The sequence below is a fragment of the Balaenoptera physalus genome, assembly GCF_965194825.1.
Source record: "Balaenoptera physalus genome assembly, chromosome: 12".
In the NCBI taxonomy this organism is placed as follows: Eukaryota; Metazoa; Chordata; class Mammalia; order Artiodactyla; family Balaenopteridae; genus Balaenoptera; species Balaenoptera physalus.
This window is the reverse complement of record NC_138897.1, coordinates 18,555,910-18,574,078: the sequence shown is the minus strand read 5'-3', so window position 1 is coordinate 18,574,078 and position 18,169 is coordinate 18,555,910. Positions and strand designations below refer to the sequence as shown.

General features: G+C 34.8%; 1 protein-coding gene across 6 annotated transcripts in view; it reads right to left on the bottom strand.

Annotated features, from left to right (window-relative positions):
* Positions 1–868: 868 nt before the first annotated feature.
* TXNL1 (thioredoxin like 1) overlaps positions 869–18,169 on the bottom strand; it is a 39,960-nt gene continuing 22,659 nt past the window's right edge. For 2 of the 6 annotated variants that reach the window (XM_082416410.1, XM_082416406.1), the window contains 4 exons: positions 17,194–17,263; positions 14,764–14,936; positions 12,570–12,674; positions 887–1,018 (listed from right to left, as the gene is read on the bottom strand). In XM_082416410.1, the coding sequence (XP_082272536.1) occupies positions 944–1,018; positions 12,570–12,674; positions 14,764–14,936; positions 17,194–17,263 (423 nt within the window). In that variant the 3' untranslated portion in view covers positions 887–943. Of the gene's footprint in view, positions 1,019–6,250; positions 6,486–7,876; positions 7,920–7,956; positions 8,846–12,569; positions 12,675–14,763; positions 14,937–17,193; positions 17,264–18,169 lie in introns of those variants that run through there. The other 4 variants (XM_082416407.1, XM_082416411.1, XM_082416408.1 and 1 more) reach the window with 4 other exon arrangements.

Below are 18,169 nucleotides of genomic sequence, written 5' to 3'. Positions count from 1 at the left end.
AAAACAGCTAATTCCTGAAATGGCATGCATGGATTGGAGAGTTCTGATAACAATTGCATTAGGGCACTCTGAAAAATGAGTATGTTGGACCAAAGTTTTTAGCATTCCCAAATTCAATGGAGTCTATATTTTGATTAGTAAGTTAAGGAAGCAACAAAGCTTCCTCTTATATAAACTGTGGGTTAAAAAATTTTAACTCCAGGAATTTTTTTCTTAAAAAGTAAAAACGCAAACCAAAATGTGAACACCCAAATATCTTCTCCTTGCAGTGCTAGATTCAAGTAAAAAATCAGATGAAGTGACGCCTATTCACCTCACCTTTTAAGGGACACCTGTTTACTTCTGTACAAGCCTAGCCCAGTGGTTTGAGTTGGCCTGTACGCTTACCCCAAACCCCCTGCCAATTGCCCTTTTTTGAGTTACGTACCCATCTTTAAACTTAAAAGTCACCTGCAGTCAAGGCTACTCCCTCCTAGAAGCATTCCTAATGCTGTCAATGTGTTGACTCTTTTGAGGGAATTGTGTGGTCAGGGGAATGAAACTGCCCCACTATTTTTACTGTCCTTGGTCACGGGGAGATTATAAGGACCCAGTGAAGGAGTTCTCTATTACTGACTGGAAAACGCAGAAAAGCAGGTTTTAACCATTTGTACATTCAATATTACCCTATAAAATTAGAAATCTTATTACTAAGGAATCTGACAGAGGACTCATCTTTGTAAAATCAAAAACTTTTAAGAGAATAAAAGTAGTCATGAAAGAATGTGCCAGAACGACTGATGGGACAAAATTTATAATTACAAACAAAATACAGGAGAAAAAGCACCTGATTATAAGGAAAGACTAAAGCCTTTAATAACATCTTCAAAGCAGTGTTTCATATTCTTTTATGGAATGTTGCCATCAATCTCCATGCCTTGCTAATTGTCATGTAAAACTGTGTTCAATGACAGACTATAAAAGCTTCACAATTCCTTTGCCGGAAGGGTTTCAGAATACAGCTGTCTGCTGATGCCACCTTCAACCAAAAGATTATTAATATAATTAATGATTCTAATAAGCACTACAAAGGTTGTTTCCACAACTTAATGGATTGACAACTGGATATCCTTACTAATTTCACTATTTCTACATTTGATAATGATGTCTATTCCTTCTTGAATTTGTTTAGCACCACTTTACTAACTCCTGTTTTTCCTTCCTACCTAAGTCTGCTCTCAGGCTCCTCTTTAGCTAATTCTATAATATTTTTTTTAGTATTCCCTAGTATTTGCTTCTTAGTTTCCTTCTCCCCCTTTATATTCTCTCTAGATGTTCCCATTCATATACCTATTTCAACTTTCATGACCTAAATGACTCCTAGTTCCCTAATTCTAGCCCTAAGATCTAAAACCACATTCCTGCCTGTGTACCTAATAGACATCTCCACCTTAAAGCCAAAAAAATCATCTGATACATTGCTCAAGGCAATGTTGTATCCAAAACTATATTCATCTTCCCCTCCCCACTTGCTGCTTTTCCTAAGAACCAACATTTCTACATATAAAAGTGAAACACTTCTGCATCATTGTGGACTCCTCTGCTTCCTTCTCTTCCCATAAACTAAGGATAGCCTGATCTCTTTCACAAGGAGACCTTCATGCTATGGTTTCTACTTGCTCTTCCAGCTTCATCTCCTCCCTCACCTCAGAAATCTTATTTCTCAGTCTTCTTACGTACACAGCATGCACTTTTTCTTTACTCTGCTGAACTCTCTTCCTTACCTTGCTAAACTGCAAATTCCTACAACCTCTCAGATTTACCTCAAAATCCCCTCTTGGAACCTGAGAATTGGTTCAATATTTTGTTTATTGGTGACAGGGACCAAAGTAACTTTGGTTTGGTACTAGGGACAAGTCCTGGCATTACTGCTGATAAGCCTATAAATAAGACTACAAATAATTACAATGCAGTTTGCTATGTACCAGGGTGCCAGGGTGCCGTGGCAGCAGAGGAGGCTTATACAATCACTATGTGTTACTTCTATCAGTTTTTCTTGTACTGAGCCTCGTAGATAAGTAGGAATTTGTCTGGTGGACAAGTTAGGTCAGAGGAAGGCATTAGATATCAGAGTACATTCTGGTAACTGCTAGTAAGGTGCACCACACAAGGGGAAATGGGTGGGGTTTGGGGGATAGAGAAGGATGGAGAGGGAGGGCTCACAGGAAGACCTCAAAAGGCAAACTAGCAGCCATGTGGAGGACACATTACAGAGGCCAGGTCAGAGGCTAGGAGACAATCAGGAGGCTACTGCACTACACTTAGCAAAAAATGATGCCCCAAAGCTGTGGCAGCGAGATGGGAGCGCAGGCTACAGAAGACAACTCTCTATCCTTGATCCAAAGTAAAGCATATTTCATCTTCATAAGAAGCCTAAGAGGTAATGTTCCTATTTTTTACTCAAGAGGAAACTCAAGCTCCTAAGGATGTTACTCGCTTGACATGACACAGCTTACTAGTAGGAGCAGAGATACAAACTTCAAAGATCCTGCTCCTGAGTAGCATGTGTCAATATCTTAAATGTATGTCCAAGTATAAAACAATAAATCATGTTTCACAACTAATTCTGGCCTGTTCAATTTACCAAGATTCCTAAGTAAACTTCCTCTTCCCATGGAGAAGCATAGCAAGTATAGAGGAAGGAGAAATACCCGAGCAGATTTAGGGTTACATAGCAAGATTTTAATATTATTCTAAGCTGTGTACAATTTTAGTAGAATATACAAATTCTAAAGTTACCTTATGGGCCTAGTTTAGTGCTACATTCTCCAATTAATAATTTTGCATGGACCACAGAGTTGAAAAGTAATTTTATTTGCCTGTAAAATCTCCACTCTGCCCACTTAATCTTATAGAGGTAGGGCATATTAAAAAAAAAAAAAGTATTAATCTAAAAATAAAACAATATAGAAAACAAACTTATGGTTACCGGGGGTAAGGTGCGGGGGGATAAACTGGGAGATTGGGGTTGACATATACACACTACTATATATGAAATAGATAATAAGCACCCACTGTATAGCACAGGGAACTCAAAACTCTGTAATGGCCTATATGTGAAATGAATCTAAAAAAGAGTGTATATATGTAACTGATTCACTTGCTGGCCACCTAAAACACAACATTGTAAATCAACTATACTCAAATAAAAATTTTAAAAATAAAATTTTAAAAATAGAAGAAAAAATCTAAAAATAATAAAAATAAAACTTGATGTGAAAATATGCTTAAAATGACATCAATATTCTGCCTTAGGCAATAGGCTTGAGGAATAAAGTATTCAATATTTTAAAATCACTTACTTAACAAACATGCCATATGTATATTACAAAACAATGTGTTTGGCAAACTTTCTAAAATACAGAACATCACCTCTAACCAACGAGATGTTAAAGCTAAGTGAACACAATATTCCTCAAAGTTTTCCTTTAGTGTTCAGGGAATAGATTTCTTATTCTAAATTACTTTTCTTAAAAAAAAAAAAAAATGACCAATTTCAGAAGAGATATACACCTACACAAAACGTAATCTACCAAACTATATAAATATTAATACAATATGGGTAACCCCTAAATTTCTTTCATTTTTTAAAACTCACAAAGGAGAGGGTGTAAGTTTACTAATATACTTAACTCCAATGCTTCCTTCTCATTACAGAAGTAGAGATTTATCTTAGGGCTTCCCTAGTGGCGCAGTGGTTGAGAACCCGCCTGCCAGTGCAGGGGACGCAGGTTCAAGCTCTGGTCCGGGAAGATCCCACATGCGTGGAGCAACTGGGCCCGTGCGCCACAACTACTGAGCCTGCGCTCTAGAGCCCGTGAGCCACAGCTGCTGAGCCCACGTGCCGCAACTACTGAAGCCTGCATGCCTAGAGCCCGTGCTCTGCAACATGGGAGGCCACCGCAATGAGAAGCCCACGCACCACAACGAAGAGTAGCCCCCGCTCGCTGCAACTAGAGAAAGCTCGCGCGCAGCAAGGAAGACCAAACACAGCCAATAAATAAATGAACAAATTTAAGAAACAAACAAACAAAATAAGATTTATCTTAGGCATTAAGAGGAAGATAGGAAGATTTGAACTGTTTTAGGTTAAAAAGCACCCTCGCCATGTCAAGTGTATTGATGGCAGCTATAAATAAAATACTGAGCCCAAATGTACAGTAACAGCACACCTGTAAATGCTGCAAGAAATGTAGTATACATCCTCAGGCCTTGAGACAAAGATAGCAGACAGGTTTCAACTCACATGTCAACTCCAGCAGATTAAGTAGCTACCTACAACAAAACGAGATCGGGGGATAACCTGACCAAAATGGACCGTAAATGTCTTCCATGGGCATAAGAGTGTGGTAGCCTGTGTGCTACTCTTTGCCCTCAGCCTTATGCTGACAAAGACTTTGTACTGAAATATTTTTGTTTCTATTATGGATAGGTTATTTCATTATTGTTTCACACCAGATCATGCATCCTGATGTAAAATATAAGTAAAATCAAGAGAAAAGTTTTGTGGGGTATTTGTGGTTTTGTTTTTTTTTTGCTATGTCTGACAAAACAAATAATAAACCTAATATCTGTTTTCTAGAAAACACTATGTAATGGATGGCTACCATTACAGTAACTAAGGTTATATTTTTTAAATGCTCTTCCTATTCATCTGGAAAATTCAGTGTTACATATAACTATGTATATATGTGTGTATGTGTATATACACACACACAGCTTTAGGAGAAAACATCAGCATTTCAGCTTGGTAACTTAAATAATGTCAACTATGCATGTTTATTTGTAAAACTTCCCATAGTGAAACATGTTACAGTTACCTATAAACATTCATTTCTCACTATTTACAATTTGAATAAGTATGAAATGTTTGTATAATGCAACCGAGTTATAGAAAGTCACATGAACAATATAAATCTGATGCCCAGTCCTTTACAGATATGAAGTTATTTTCACTGGGTTTTCAAATTGTCAAGTATAAACAGGATGAGGTCATCAATACTTAAGATGAGGCACTTCAACAATTACCCAAAAAGGTGGTTAAGTGTACGAAAGTGTAAAACAAAACTTTTGATATTAACCTTACTCTTAATTTCAGACGGGATTAATCTGAGATGGTCTATATTAAGGAGTGTTATAAACTTTTATTTTATTTCTTGCCCTTCTGCTTCCCCTTGACCCACGGCAACATAACCATGAAATAGACATCACCACAGACCAGCTAATGTGCTTCCATACAAAGAAACTAAACATTATTTAATGACATTGGGGTTTCAGAAAGTGACTATTTTACCACAAAAACTTGTGCATAATTTTTTTTCAGAAACATGGATAAATACACTGGTGACTCAAAGGCAAATCAGTATCTTGACCAAAGTCCTAGACAAATAGGTCCTCAAATTTATTATCAACTGAATCAAAATTTTAAGTCTCATGTACTCTTTTTAAACACTGAAATTTTAAAATACTGAGAAATTTAAAATTTAAATGTTAATTTTAAAAATAGAAAAATGTAAAAATTAAATTTATTAATACTTTCTAGATTACAGTTTAAGATTTAAAAAATAAGGAACAGATGCTTTGTCTTGCCAGCCTTTTGTGAAAGACCTTTTAAACATATATATGTGGCTAATTCATTTTCAACCTTAACCCATGTTCTCTGTATATTTACACTGTATCTTTTGGTAGTTAATATATTAAATACTTGATTAAAAGAGATCAATTCCTGTTGCTTCATGAATTCATAGTACTGTATTTTTCCCTACTGTCAGATTTCAACATACCTCTACTAGTAAAGAAAATAACTCAAATTTTAGAAGTTTATCCAACAGGGTTTAAAATCTGTGGTCCCATTAACTAATAGTTTTAGGTGAGAACAGTTAAATCTCATTAAACTTATTTAATTCTGGTAGTTGATAATTTGAGTAATTTCTATAGCCCAGATGCCCAAATGCTGTTTAACCAACATGTGAGTTACTCACTGGAACACGGTTAGCTGTTCCAAGTCCACTTATGAGAATCACTTGCTGTGTGTGTGCACGTGAGCGCACACGCACTCCTTAATTCCCTACAACAGTTCCGCTCCTCTGAGAGAGAAACTGGCTTTTGATCAGCATGCTATCTACCAGACACTTATGTCTCTACTAAAATCAGAAGATGGCCAATTTTCAAACAAATGGAAAGGGAAAATACTTATTTAGAACAACAAAAATTAAGCTTGGCAAAAGTAGTTACTTTTATTTACAACTGCATGTATTAAGATTACAAGAGAAACACTAGTGATACCATCTGAACAAAAGCAATGATTTATTGGTAATGGCAATGAATGAAATATTGAAAGTCTCTGGTGAGAATCAAGCAATTATCCAGGAGCTGTAGATCTGATTGCAATATGGTCTTCCAGTGTCTTTTGTACCTTAGTGGCTTTCTCCTTTTTTGCCAACTACCTAGGAAGAACAAAAATAACTTTATGTGTACTTCTTATTGATTTAGAAATATGAGTTATTTTAAAAATAATATTACAAATTGCAATCATTTTTAAAAGCTGGTATTAATTTTTATCTTTGCAATTTTTTGGCATGCAGTATATCTTCACTGTTGAAGCACACTGTGACCCTCCCTCCCTTCCCAGCCTCTAGAAATTAAAAATAAAACACATGCAGGCTATTTTTGGTTTCCCACACTGTTTTAAGGAAAAGTAATGCAATTTTTCAAAACAAGGTTGACAGTTTAGAGAAGTTAATAAAAAGATGATGCTACTTGAGTGAAACATATTTGACATCCAATGCCGATCACAAAATAATGTACAATTAAAAGAGTATGCTAAACTTATGTCTTCACGCCCAAGATGACAGACTTTTCTATCAATATGTAGACATGCAATGAAAACAGATTAAAAATGACTAATTTGGCCTAGTTTCTATTTTTAAAAAACCCTGATTGCTACAATGTACTACTGAAATGATAAAGAATAAATCTTGTTTCAGGCAATGATTAGAAAAATTCTCTACTGAAGGGTTTAAAAAATGTTCTAGTTGCTATAAATGTGGCAGAATAAAAATGTAAAGAATAAATTTGGTTTCTACCAATAGTTCTAGAAAACAAATCCTCTGTGGGAAGGCTCTAAAACTACGTTCTAATCAAACAATTTACTTTAAACCTAAAGTTTATAATAATAATGTATTCTCATGGCAGAAATATCTCTAAGGAAATCTACTTGCAAGCTATTGAACATATATTTGTATACAAAAAAATTTCTATGTATGTCTGTAAATATAATTTTCATATTTTAAATTGATTCTGGTCCCAACAGTAGTATCTGAATCAAGCAAAACTCACAAAGGTCTTCAGTACAAGTCTGGTCTAAAATAGAACATGGCTGGGTCAATGTCATTCATGGGAAAAGATTATAAAAACACTTTCCACTGAATTCCTAATCACGTGATGCTAGAAATGCTGTTTTCCCCATCTTGAGGAAAATCACTTTTATTACTTTAAAATAACTCCTCTCTAATCCAAGGAAACCATGTGTTAAAAAGCCCAAGAAGCCAAAAAGATACAAAAGATAGTTTCATAAAAGAGTACGTGGATGAGAGTTAAGAAATTTAGATTTTAAGAGCTGGGGGGGAGCTTTCCTAAGAAAGAAGGGGAGGTGGCACTATCTGTACCGCAAATGAATTTAAGCAGATAAACACTGAAAGCATTATTGATCATTATATCCCTTGGGAACACACAAAACACAGAGCTATTAGATTAAGCAAAAGAAAACAAAAACAACTAATATTAAAAATTTAAATTTTAGCAGATGTGATACAGTAGAAAACATGAATCTGCATACTGTTTCACAGGTTGATAACTCTCAACTTGCCAATGTGTATTCTCTGTAAAAAAGAAGAAATTCAGCATTCCAATATGGAGTTTCTCGCCCCAAAAGTAAAGCTCTTTTATTCATTTTTAAGTCTTTATATTACACCTCAGACAAACAAAAATTTTGGTACATCAAAATTAGATGTCAAAAATATTTATTCAGTAAAGAGTCCACTGATCTTCTATGTTAATATTTTAACCCAGCCTAACATTCAGTCCATAAGTCTTTCAACTGGCCTTGATCTCACTTGCATTGGCAAAGCACAGGACACACCCACAATTAATCAGCAAAAAGATTTTGGGGCTACAGTTCCAATGAGAAAAGAAAACCCACGTCTCTCAAATTCAGCCTAATCAATATATTACACTAGTACTGATATAAAAGAACTTGATGAAACTGCTCATATTTTATTTCCAAAATGATTCTACAGTTTCTAAAAAATAAAATTTAAACTTTAGATCAGATTAAAACATTATCCAACTAGTTAAATCTAAAAACATTTACAACAATGTAAGTTTTATTGCAAAATTATTTCTCAAAATGTAGTACAAAATTAAATATGAGACAGGAGAAAGTAAATTAAAAAAAGTAACAAGAAGTTGGGTGAGCAACCTGGTATGGTAATGAAATTAAAGCACCTAGTTGCAAGCCCAGAACAAAAACCAAAACAAATAAAAGGCCAACTGAGAAACATGACTAGAATGAGATCTGAAGAAGAGATGGTTGAGGAAATTTAGGTAACAAGAAGGCTGATCCAGATGATAGAAGCTGTAGAAATCTTGCCCCAACAATGGTGAGAACATGAGAAGGGTGAGAGCAGACAGGTGCTAGATGAGCAGAGAAGCAAGGAGGGGAGTAGAGTGAGATAAGGTCAATCTTTATATTACTTCATTGTTAAAAATCTTCTGGTTTTAGTTCATTTGAGTTGGATTAAAAAAGCTGAAAAATAAACAGACAAAAATGTTACAAAAATAGCTGATACGGTGAATGGCCAGTTAAGAAAAGTCTATTTTTATTAGTCATAGAAAATCTGCTCTGCCTTTCAAATGCACCTCATTCCCTAAGAAGCAGAAGCCCCTTCATTTTTGCTCAGTTTTGTATACCTATATTACTTTTGTATTCAAATAAAGCAATCCATGTAAAGAGTATATTTTAGCAAAGAAAACATCTACTTCCAATTAAAATGGCAAGCTTTTTTCATGCTGCAACACAAAGAATCCATTTACAACAGAAAGCCTAAGTATATATTATAATCTGGGCATAATGCTTCTTATGCGCCAAAAACAGACCAGTGGAAGGTATGTTCTAGTCTCCAAAATCTGAAAAGTATAACCTTCTAAAGCTGTAACAGCATGCAAGGTGGTCTAAGATTTCTAGCCACATCCAAGATTCACCAGCATTACCTTAGCTTCTGTCATCTTAGTGACATAAGGAGAAGATCAATGACATTCTGAAAACTAAAATTATCTAGAAACAACTCATACAACATAAAAATGTAAACTGAAAATGCTACGTAATTCTATTTTATCATTCATTAAAATCATTTTACACAGTTCTCTTCACTACACAGAGGTATCAAAACTTTCCTCTCTGTGCTGATAAAATACATGCCCAACCTATATTGAAATTTTAAATTCCAATTACTATGTGCAATTCCTTTAAAATTCAGACTGACTAAATAAAGGAAAGAAGTGCCATACTTGACCTATCCTCGAATGAAGGACATGCACCTTCCTACTTCCATGCCCAAGGTTCCTGTTTTCCGTTCTACCTAGAGTGCCCACTGCTATCTTTTCCTCTATCCATTTCTACTCCCACAGTTTAGTTCTAGGCCCTTTTCCTTCACAAAACATTCTGATATTTTCCCAGCCATTCTTGGGAAGAAGGAAATATCACCAGGCTGGGAAAGGATGAGAATACTCTGTAGAGGAAGAGAGTCTTGAACTAAGCTTTGATTAATTTTGATTAGCATTCCAAATGTTTGTGCATTACCCTTTAACAATATAAACTCGTTATTGGCAGAGATTATGACTATACCTAGCACAGTACCACAGGGACAACAAGTACCATACCATGTATCGCTTATTTCCTTTACTAGAAACACCAAGCTCACTGATAGTTTCTAATAAAACTCTACACAAGGCCAATTTCAGTTAAACATAAGCTAGCTTTTTAATTGCAGTTTTCCTACACTGAAGTTGTTGCTGACTTAGCACAACATAAAGAAAACTGAAATATTAGCTTACTCTTGAGGAATAACCCTAGAGTTCAATGAATGACACAAGAACAAAACTCATTCAGAAACTACTGAAAGAAAATGTAATATTAATATATATAAGAAAATCATTCAACCAATTAAAATTTATCAAACATTAAAAGCAATGGATTAAGAAGTCCAGAACACCAAGAAGGGAGTCCATTATAGCATTACACTATTTTCACAGCAGTTCTCAGTGTGGTCCAGGCTGGGCATCCCTGAGACCCTTTCAGGGAGTCTTCAAGGTCAAAACTATTTTCATAATAATGCTAAATTGTTATTTCCCTCTTTAACTAACTCTCATTGTCTCACAAATGTACAATGAAGTTTTCCAGAGGGTACATGACTTACGATAGCAGAACTGACTGAATGCAGAAGCAGGTATGAGAATGAGAGGATTCTATTAAGCTAGACCATAAACAAATTTGTCTAAGTGTAAAAACAATGCTCTTCTTCTCACAAAATTAGTTTTTGTTTTGAAATATATATATTTAAAAATATTACTTGTGTTAACAATGATTTTATTTGTAAATAAATATTTTTTAAATTTCTCAATTTTAACTTCTAAAATGGTAAATATTAGATAAATATTGGTCCTCAAAATCTTTAATACTGTGAAGGGGTCCTGGGACCAAAAAGTTTTGAGAACTACTGTTCTGCAGTAATTTTCAATAAGGTAAAAAAGGACCTAAACATATAGCATTTTAAAACAAACACAAATACTCTCAAACAAGAAAAGAAAAATACCTTTGCTATCCTGAAGACAGTCCAAAAAAGGTAGTTTGATAGTCAACAAAGAGAGAAAATAGGCTAGAAGGGATGTGAGGGGGGATGTTAAAAACAAAGAGGTGGAGACATCCTTAGATAGACAATTATTAATGCACATTAGAAAAACTATAACTGAATGGCAGGCTGGTAAGAAGATGGACAAGATAGAGTAGGGGTTACCTAAAGGAAAAATGGAAATCAAGTAGCATAAGCTGAGGTGAGAAGCAGGAAACCAGAGGTGAATTAATGATATGAGGAAATAACAGGATTTAGAATAATAGATCTTAGGAAAGAACTGAGCTAAAAAGAAACTATGCAAGGCACGGTTAAAGCCAAATCCAATGGCATTTAATTCAAACAAGCAAAGTAGCAAAGCAGGCGGCCAAAACGACTCTGTTGCTCACAGTTTCCCAGTGCAGCATATTTCATATCATAAAAACGTAGATGTTTAATCTCTGCTTCTTCTGACCTGTCATTATGTGCATGTCAAACATTTGACATGACAGATCTAAGTAAATAACTGTTCCTAAACCTCCCAAAAGTTAACTATGCTGTGAGACAGAAAGATAGCAATTGGAAAATGACATTAAAATATCTATTGTCAAGGTTATCAATTTTGCAAAAACAGCGTACAATTTTATAAGCTCATCCACCGTTATGAAATTTTATGAATTTTTCTGTTATTGGATTAAAATTAGATCTGCAGTGCCATCAAAAAGAATAAGTTTTCAGGGTGTTCCACGGCTCCAATTCCCCAAACAGGGCTCTAAGTTTTAAGCCAGGTGCCTCTTCCTCCAGGCATTGGCAGTGCTAGGGAAACTCTTCCTCTCTTATAATAACCCCAAGTTCTAGACTGCCCGTCAAATGCAGCCATCTGAAACACAGTAAAACCTACATCTCCGGTGCTGCTGCACATTTAGTCTGTGTACAGCAACTGGGTTCTGTATTGATAAAGTTCTTGGTAGTACATCTATGATCTGTGGTTGTATATTATAAGAGTCATCCTAAATGAACTGTTACCAATTAGAAGTAGTTCCAAGAATGAAAAAATGTTCTCTTTCCTAAAGGTCCCATGTAACTTATAAATTTTTTCACAAACTTTAGGACTATGTCCTCAAAAACAAAAAACAAAAAAATTCACTGAATACATACGTATATGCCTGTTCACTGAATAGTTATTTGCTGAAATGTGTTCTTTCAGCACGAAGACATGGTTTGAAAGCATCTCAGTGTAGTAAAACTGAGTCCATTCTTTTTGATTAAAATTGTCATTTTAAATATGTTTTCATCAGAAACAATGATAATCAAAATCTTAATATAAGCAAAGTTCTTAAAAATTCATTAATAATGATTTAACTTACTACTACTATTTTTCATTATTCCTAACTACTTTCTATAACCAAACAATAATTTTTGCCCCTCTTATTTGGATGCCATTCATAACAGACACTATATCAGTAGGACTTATTTTTATTAGAGATTTCGTTTAGTAAGAAATCTAAAAATGTGATTAGAAGAACCTACTGTTCTGTTTAACCTTATAAAATTTCATGACATGATATGATTTTGATAGCTTTAAAATTATTTCTTTAAAATTGTTATTTTTATTTCTCCTAGCTATCATTTAAACAAACTTACTCGTTTGAAGTCATTCATATTTGTTGCCTGGACTGGAGTCCCAATAAAAGTAAAATATGAAATTCTTGTTGTTTCTTCTTCACCTTGATTGGACTGAACAAATATCTACACACACACACACACACACCCCAAAAAAGGAAAGAATTTTCACATTAATGATTACACTCCTTCTTTTATAAACATGCTTTAATCAATTTCCTTAGGTTATTAATAAAAATACCTTCCATTCTTTGTAAGGATTAATCCAAATTACATTTAGACTAGTACTCCTATAGCATTATTAATTCTATTGTTTGCCCAGCTATTCTTACCTTCTCCAGGGATGTCATGGCAAGACACTCACATACACAAGTTCTTGATGATTTAGTGTGATGGTGTGGAAGGGTCATAGTTAAATTATTTACAGAGAATGTTGAAAGAGTATGAAATTCATGATTACAATGGTCAGAGTGCTACTGAAACTTAACTAAAATTATAATTTTTCACTGAGGAAAACCTCTGCAGTTATATTCTTTCTGATAATCCTTCATTCATTCTATTTCCTACAATTTTAAAAGAAAAAAATAGTACTGGAAATAGGGTCCTAAAACTATACTGTGGCTTACATGATTTTTAAGCTTGGCTCTTTACACTTTCTATTTAAAAACTCCCCTCAGCATGTTAGGAGACAGACACTTTACTCATAGATCCTTTTTCAATATACTGGATTTTTAAAATTTGCTCTATTAAAAAAAATAATACTCTAACTGCTGTCTACTTAAGATTATTACCTCTCTTGAATTCAGCAACATACTTTTTTCATTCTCAGATGGCACTAAGCAATCAGTTTTTGCTGTTTTTACAGGAAACCACAGATTCATCTCAAACTGAGCTATTCAATTAAAAACTCTAAGTCTATAATAAGTAGACTATTAAACTAGCTCTCTATTTATTTGCAATGCTTTTTTAATCTAAGCACAACAGTTTATATTTACTGCTTTTAAAATCCATCTACTTATTCTGGTTAGACTTCCTGATCAAAACTGTCATTTCAATTTCAATTTTATCACCAAAAAAAGTGACAGGCATGCTTTCTGTGTCGGGATTTAAGTCACTGACTAAAATTTTGATTTTGATAGGACACAGTGAAGACTGTGAACCTATCATGAGATAACTATGTTCAATGATTCTCAAAGATAGAGGAGATTATATTAGGATCTCTGGGTTTAAAGGGCTTTTCCAATAAACAAATGCCTTCCTCCCATCACTAAATAAAGCAACAGGTGTTATTAATTGAATGTTACAAATATGAGTAAAGTCAAAACAATATTTCATAACCAGTGTTCCAGTATGTTACAACCATTTTCTTTAATTTCATCTGGGTAAAATATTTCAACTACTGAAAACTCAGTTTTATATAATCCTTCATCTTACCACGAAGTATATTCTGTGAAATTCCACTGAAAACCTCCTAAAATGAACACATGCTATGGCATTCTTCTAATTTACAAAAACCAGAATCCACTAACACAAAGAAATCCCATTAGCTTGGCACACCTTGTTCTCAAGTGACACTGTGCTGGTTCCCACTCCGTTTTCTAGGTATCCTACTACTCTTTTATAACCCTCCTGCCCCCGCCTCTGAAGGAACAGGCTAGGCTGGACGGGTGGTTTAGAAGCATGTGCTGGGTTTTAACACTAAAATTCACAAAAGCAACTAATAACTGCTAAAAAGCTGCTGCTTTCTTAATGTAAATTAAGATAATATAAAACTATCTTTTACAAGTCATTTTTACTGAGATCACGGCCACTACACTATTAAAAACTCTATATTCTAGAAAAGGAAATTGGACTTTACAGACGTATCATCACTCATCACCAGGTATGAAGGAAGCACAAATATCTTCTATTTAAGTATAAATGTTCTAGAATAAACTTTTAACAAAAGTTGCCAAAGATATATACATAATATATATATATATGTAAACTGACAAATCCACAAATTTAAAAAAAATCAATCCGTCTTTCCTCTTTAGGGCACACAGATGAATTAGAAAGAAGAAAATTTAATTAGCTCATTAGACATGTTTATGCATTTCAAACCAAGTGGACAATTACTACTTTTAAGGATCACCTGGAATCAGCTAGGATACTAAAGATGGCATGAACTGTCACCCACAACCCGTTAAATATATCTGAATGAAATACTACTTACAGTTACACTGTTAACATTCTGAAACTTTACATAACGAAGTGGGACAATACCGTCTTCTTTAATATCATCCTCTGTTAGTTCCAGAGCTTGAGTTGGCTCACTTCTTTCTGCCTCTTCAAAATCCATAGACCGGGGTAGATTGATAAAAATTTTTACATACTTAGGACCCTGACCTATAAAGTGGTAGAATAAAATTAAATGCTAACACCAAACATACAATACTTTGTTCCCTTTATCATTACATTCACACTATACAAACAGAAGGACATAAACACATATGCACATAACTACCTCTATCTTTAGAAATTTTAAGAAAGTCTGAGTATTTTCACAACCATACTTCCCCCCCGCCCCAACAGACATTTACTGGTATATTCTTGGCCTGCTAAAACTATACTAAGTACTAGGAATACTAGATGAAAACACATACATATATACGTACATGCGTAACATATACACAGAGTTCTTGCCCTCAACTATAAAAGACATACTACGATACATGTACAACTCTCAGTGAGGAGGTATAGGGAAGGTGGCAGCGGAGTCTGACAGCACATGCAGGCTGACAGAAAGTTTCATAAAAGAAATAACATTGACCTGGGTCTTGCAGTTGCCATCAGTTGGTACATTTTGTTATTTAGGAGGAAAGCACTATCAGTGACAACATTTAGCCAGATGGAAATTAATTACACAAACTACCAAAATTCATCTTAGGGATTAGGATGTGCTCAGTGGTAAAATCATACTGATAGAATGTCTTAGTCCTTTTAACTTCAGACCAGTGTTTTGTGACGGATTAAGGAATCTTAAGACAGTCACACTGCTTAAATACTCATTTCTATAGCATTTGCTTTTATAAATACTTTGTATTCTCAGAATAAATAATTTTATTAGTGAAAAATCATTAATACACGAAAATTTAGAATAGTAAATGATAAGGGAATGCTACCTGATAAGCGTACTGTTTCTCCCAATCAACTAAAAAAACCAAAATCCTAGTCCCCACTCCCCACCCCATGCCCCCTCCCACATCCACCCCAGCAAAAAACACTTCAGTAAGAAACAGAAAAAAGGGGGTGGGAGGGTGGATAGGGCAATTCTTTATTTAATGAAAAGAAAGATGCCAAGTCTGTATAATCATGTTTACAGCATCATAATATGTATAAAGAAGATGAAACTACAATTAGAGCACAAATAGGAAGATCTAGAGCCTGTCTTATCACCTATAACAGGAGGAATGTGAAATAACTCTCCCAGTTCTGATCCTGAAAAATAGCTACCTCAAACTTAGAATCTTTAGTTGGAAGAAAGGGCTCCCTTGTTTTCAGATTAAGAGGGAACTTAAATTCTAAAATAAAAAACTTTGGGGCTTCCCAGGTGGCACAGTGGTTGAGAATCTGCCTGCCAATGCAGGGGACACGGGTTCGAGCCCTGGTCTGGGAAGATCCCACATGCCGCGGAGCAACTAGGCCCGTGAGCCACAATTACTGAGCCTGCGCATCTGGAGCCTGCGCTCTGCAACAAGAGAGGCCGCGATAGTGAGAGGCCCGCGCACCGCGATGAAGAGTGGCCCCCGCTTGCCACAACTAGAAGAAAGCCCTCGCACAGAAACGAAGACCCAACACAGCCATAAATAAATAAAATTTAAAAAAAAAAAAAAAAAAGACCCTCTTTCTCTAAAAAAAAAAAAAAAAAAACTTTGGAAAAAGGGTAAACGTTTCTTTATTACTTTCGGTCCAATAATCTCACATTATTTACCCACTGCTTTGTTTTAAGAACAATTTCACTCCTTCCCAAAACAAGAAATCTTTACCTCTATTTAATAAAAAGTTTTAACCTAAGTGTCCATCAACAGAATGGATAAAGAAGATGTAGTAAATATATATACAATGGAATCCTACTCAACCATAAAAAAGAATGAAATTTTGCCATTTGCAACAACATGGATGGACCTGGAGGGTATTATGCTAAGTGAAATAGGTCAGACAGAGAAAGACAAATGCTGTATGATATCACTTATACGTGGAATCTGAAAAATAAGACAAACTTGGGAATATAACAAAAAAGAAACAGACTCACAGATTTTCTGAAAACAAACTAGTGGTTACCAGTGTGGAAGAGGGGAGGGAGGAGGAGCAAGATAGGGGTAGGAGACTAAGAGGTACAAACTACTATGTATAAAATGAATAAGCTACAAGGATATACTGTATAACACAGGGAATACAGCCAATATTTTAGAATTACTATAAATGGAATAACCCTTAAAAATTGTGAATCACTATGTTGTACACTTAAAACTTACATAGGAGTATACATCAACTATACCTCAATTAAAAAAAAAGGAAAAGAATAAAAAGAAAGGTTTTAAATATGTGCTAGCAGGTCTACAGAGCAGAAAGTGAGTTTAAAGAAAAGCTGTCCATTACTCACCATTATCCGGCCCTTGAAATTTCATTGAGTAAAGCTTAACAGGCTGATTGAATGCCACGGTAATAAGTAGCTGTGAAGAAAATAATAGTTTCATTTTTAAAGGGTTGTTGAACACCTTAAATAACACAATAGCTAAGGAGATTTAAATAATTAAGAAGCAGACAAAATTTAATTCATCTAACAAAACCAATGTAATACAGAATATCAGTAAGTTGAAAGTAACTTGATTAGGTTGACATTTGAGAAATACATTAATGTGTTATTCGTATAAAGAAATAACAACAAAATTTAATAGAATTAACTAAAATTATATGTAAGAACCTAAAGTCTTGTGACCTAAAACTGATAAGCAATCTGCTTTCCAAAAAAATCAAACAAAATCCCAAAATTAAAATTTAAACTATGTATTTTAGCATATTAAGCTTATTATTTTCCAAAACAATTTATTTGTGGAAGCATCCACCCCACGTCACTTGACAATTTGGAGACAATGCACACAGGCTACGTGGAGAGACTAGATCTCAAATGGACTCTATTTGATCCAAAACTCAAGAGAACAGGACTCACAGCTCTAATAGTAACCTCCAAACCTCCATCCTAAATTTATTTGACTAACTGAATCTGAAAAGCCAGGTAAGGGAACTGGAACACAAAACAATGCCGAAATGCCTATCTCTGATTCATTCACTCCATCTTCTTTCCAGCTAAAATTCTGTCTGATGTAGGTACCTATGTTTCTACCCTGGGAGGAAGATTTCCTTGGCAGGAAGATTTCAGGGAAGCTGTAGCCAGTCCTTCTGATACGCATCACCACATTATTTTCAGGGCACCATTTACAAGGAGCACAATGTGAATGATATTCTCAAAGCTACACAGTAAGGTAGCTCTGGCTGGAGCAAAGAGAGATGGGATTTGGATTTATGATTTCAAATCACGGTGGTCTATTCGCTTAAGAAAATACTTAAATTACTCCCTT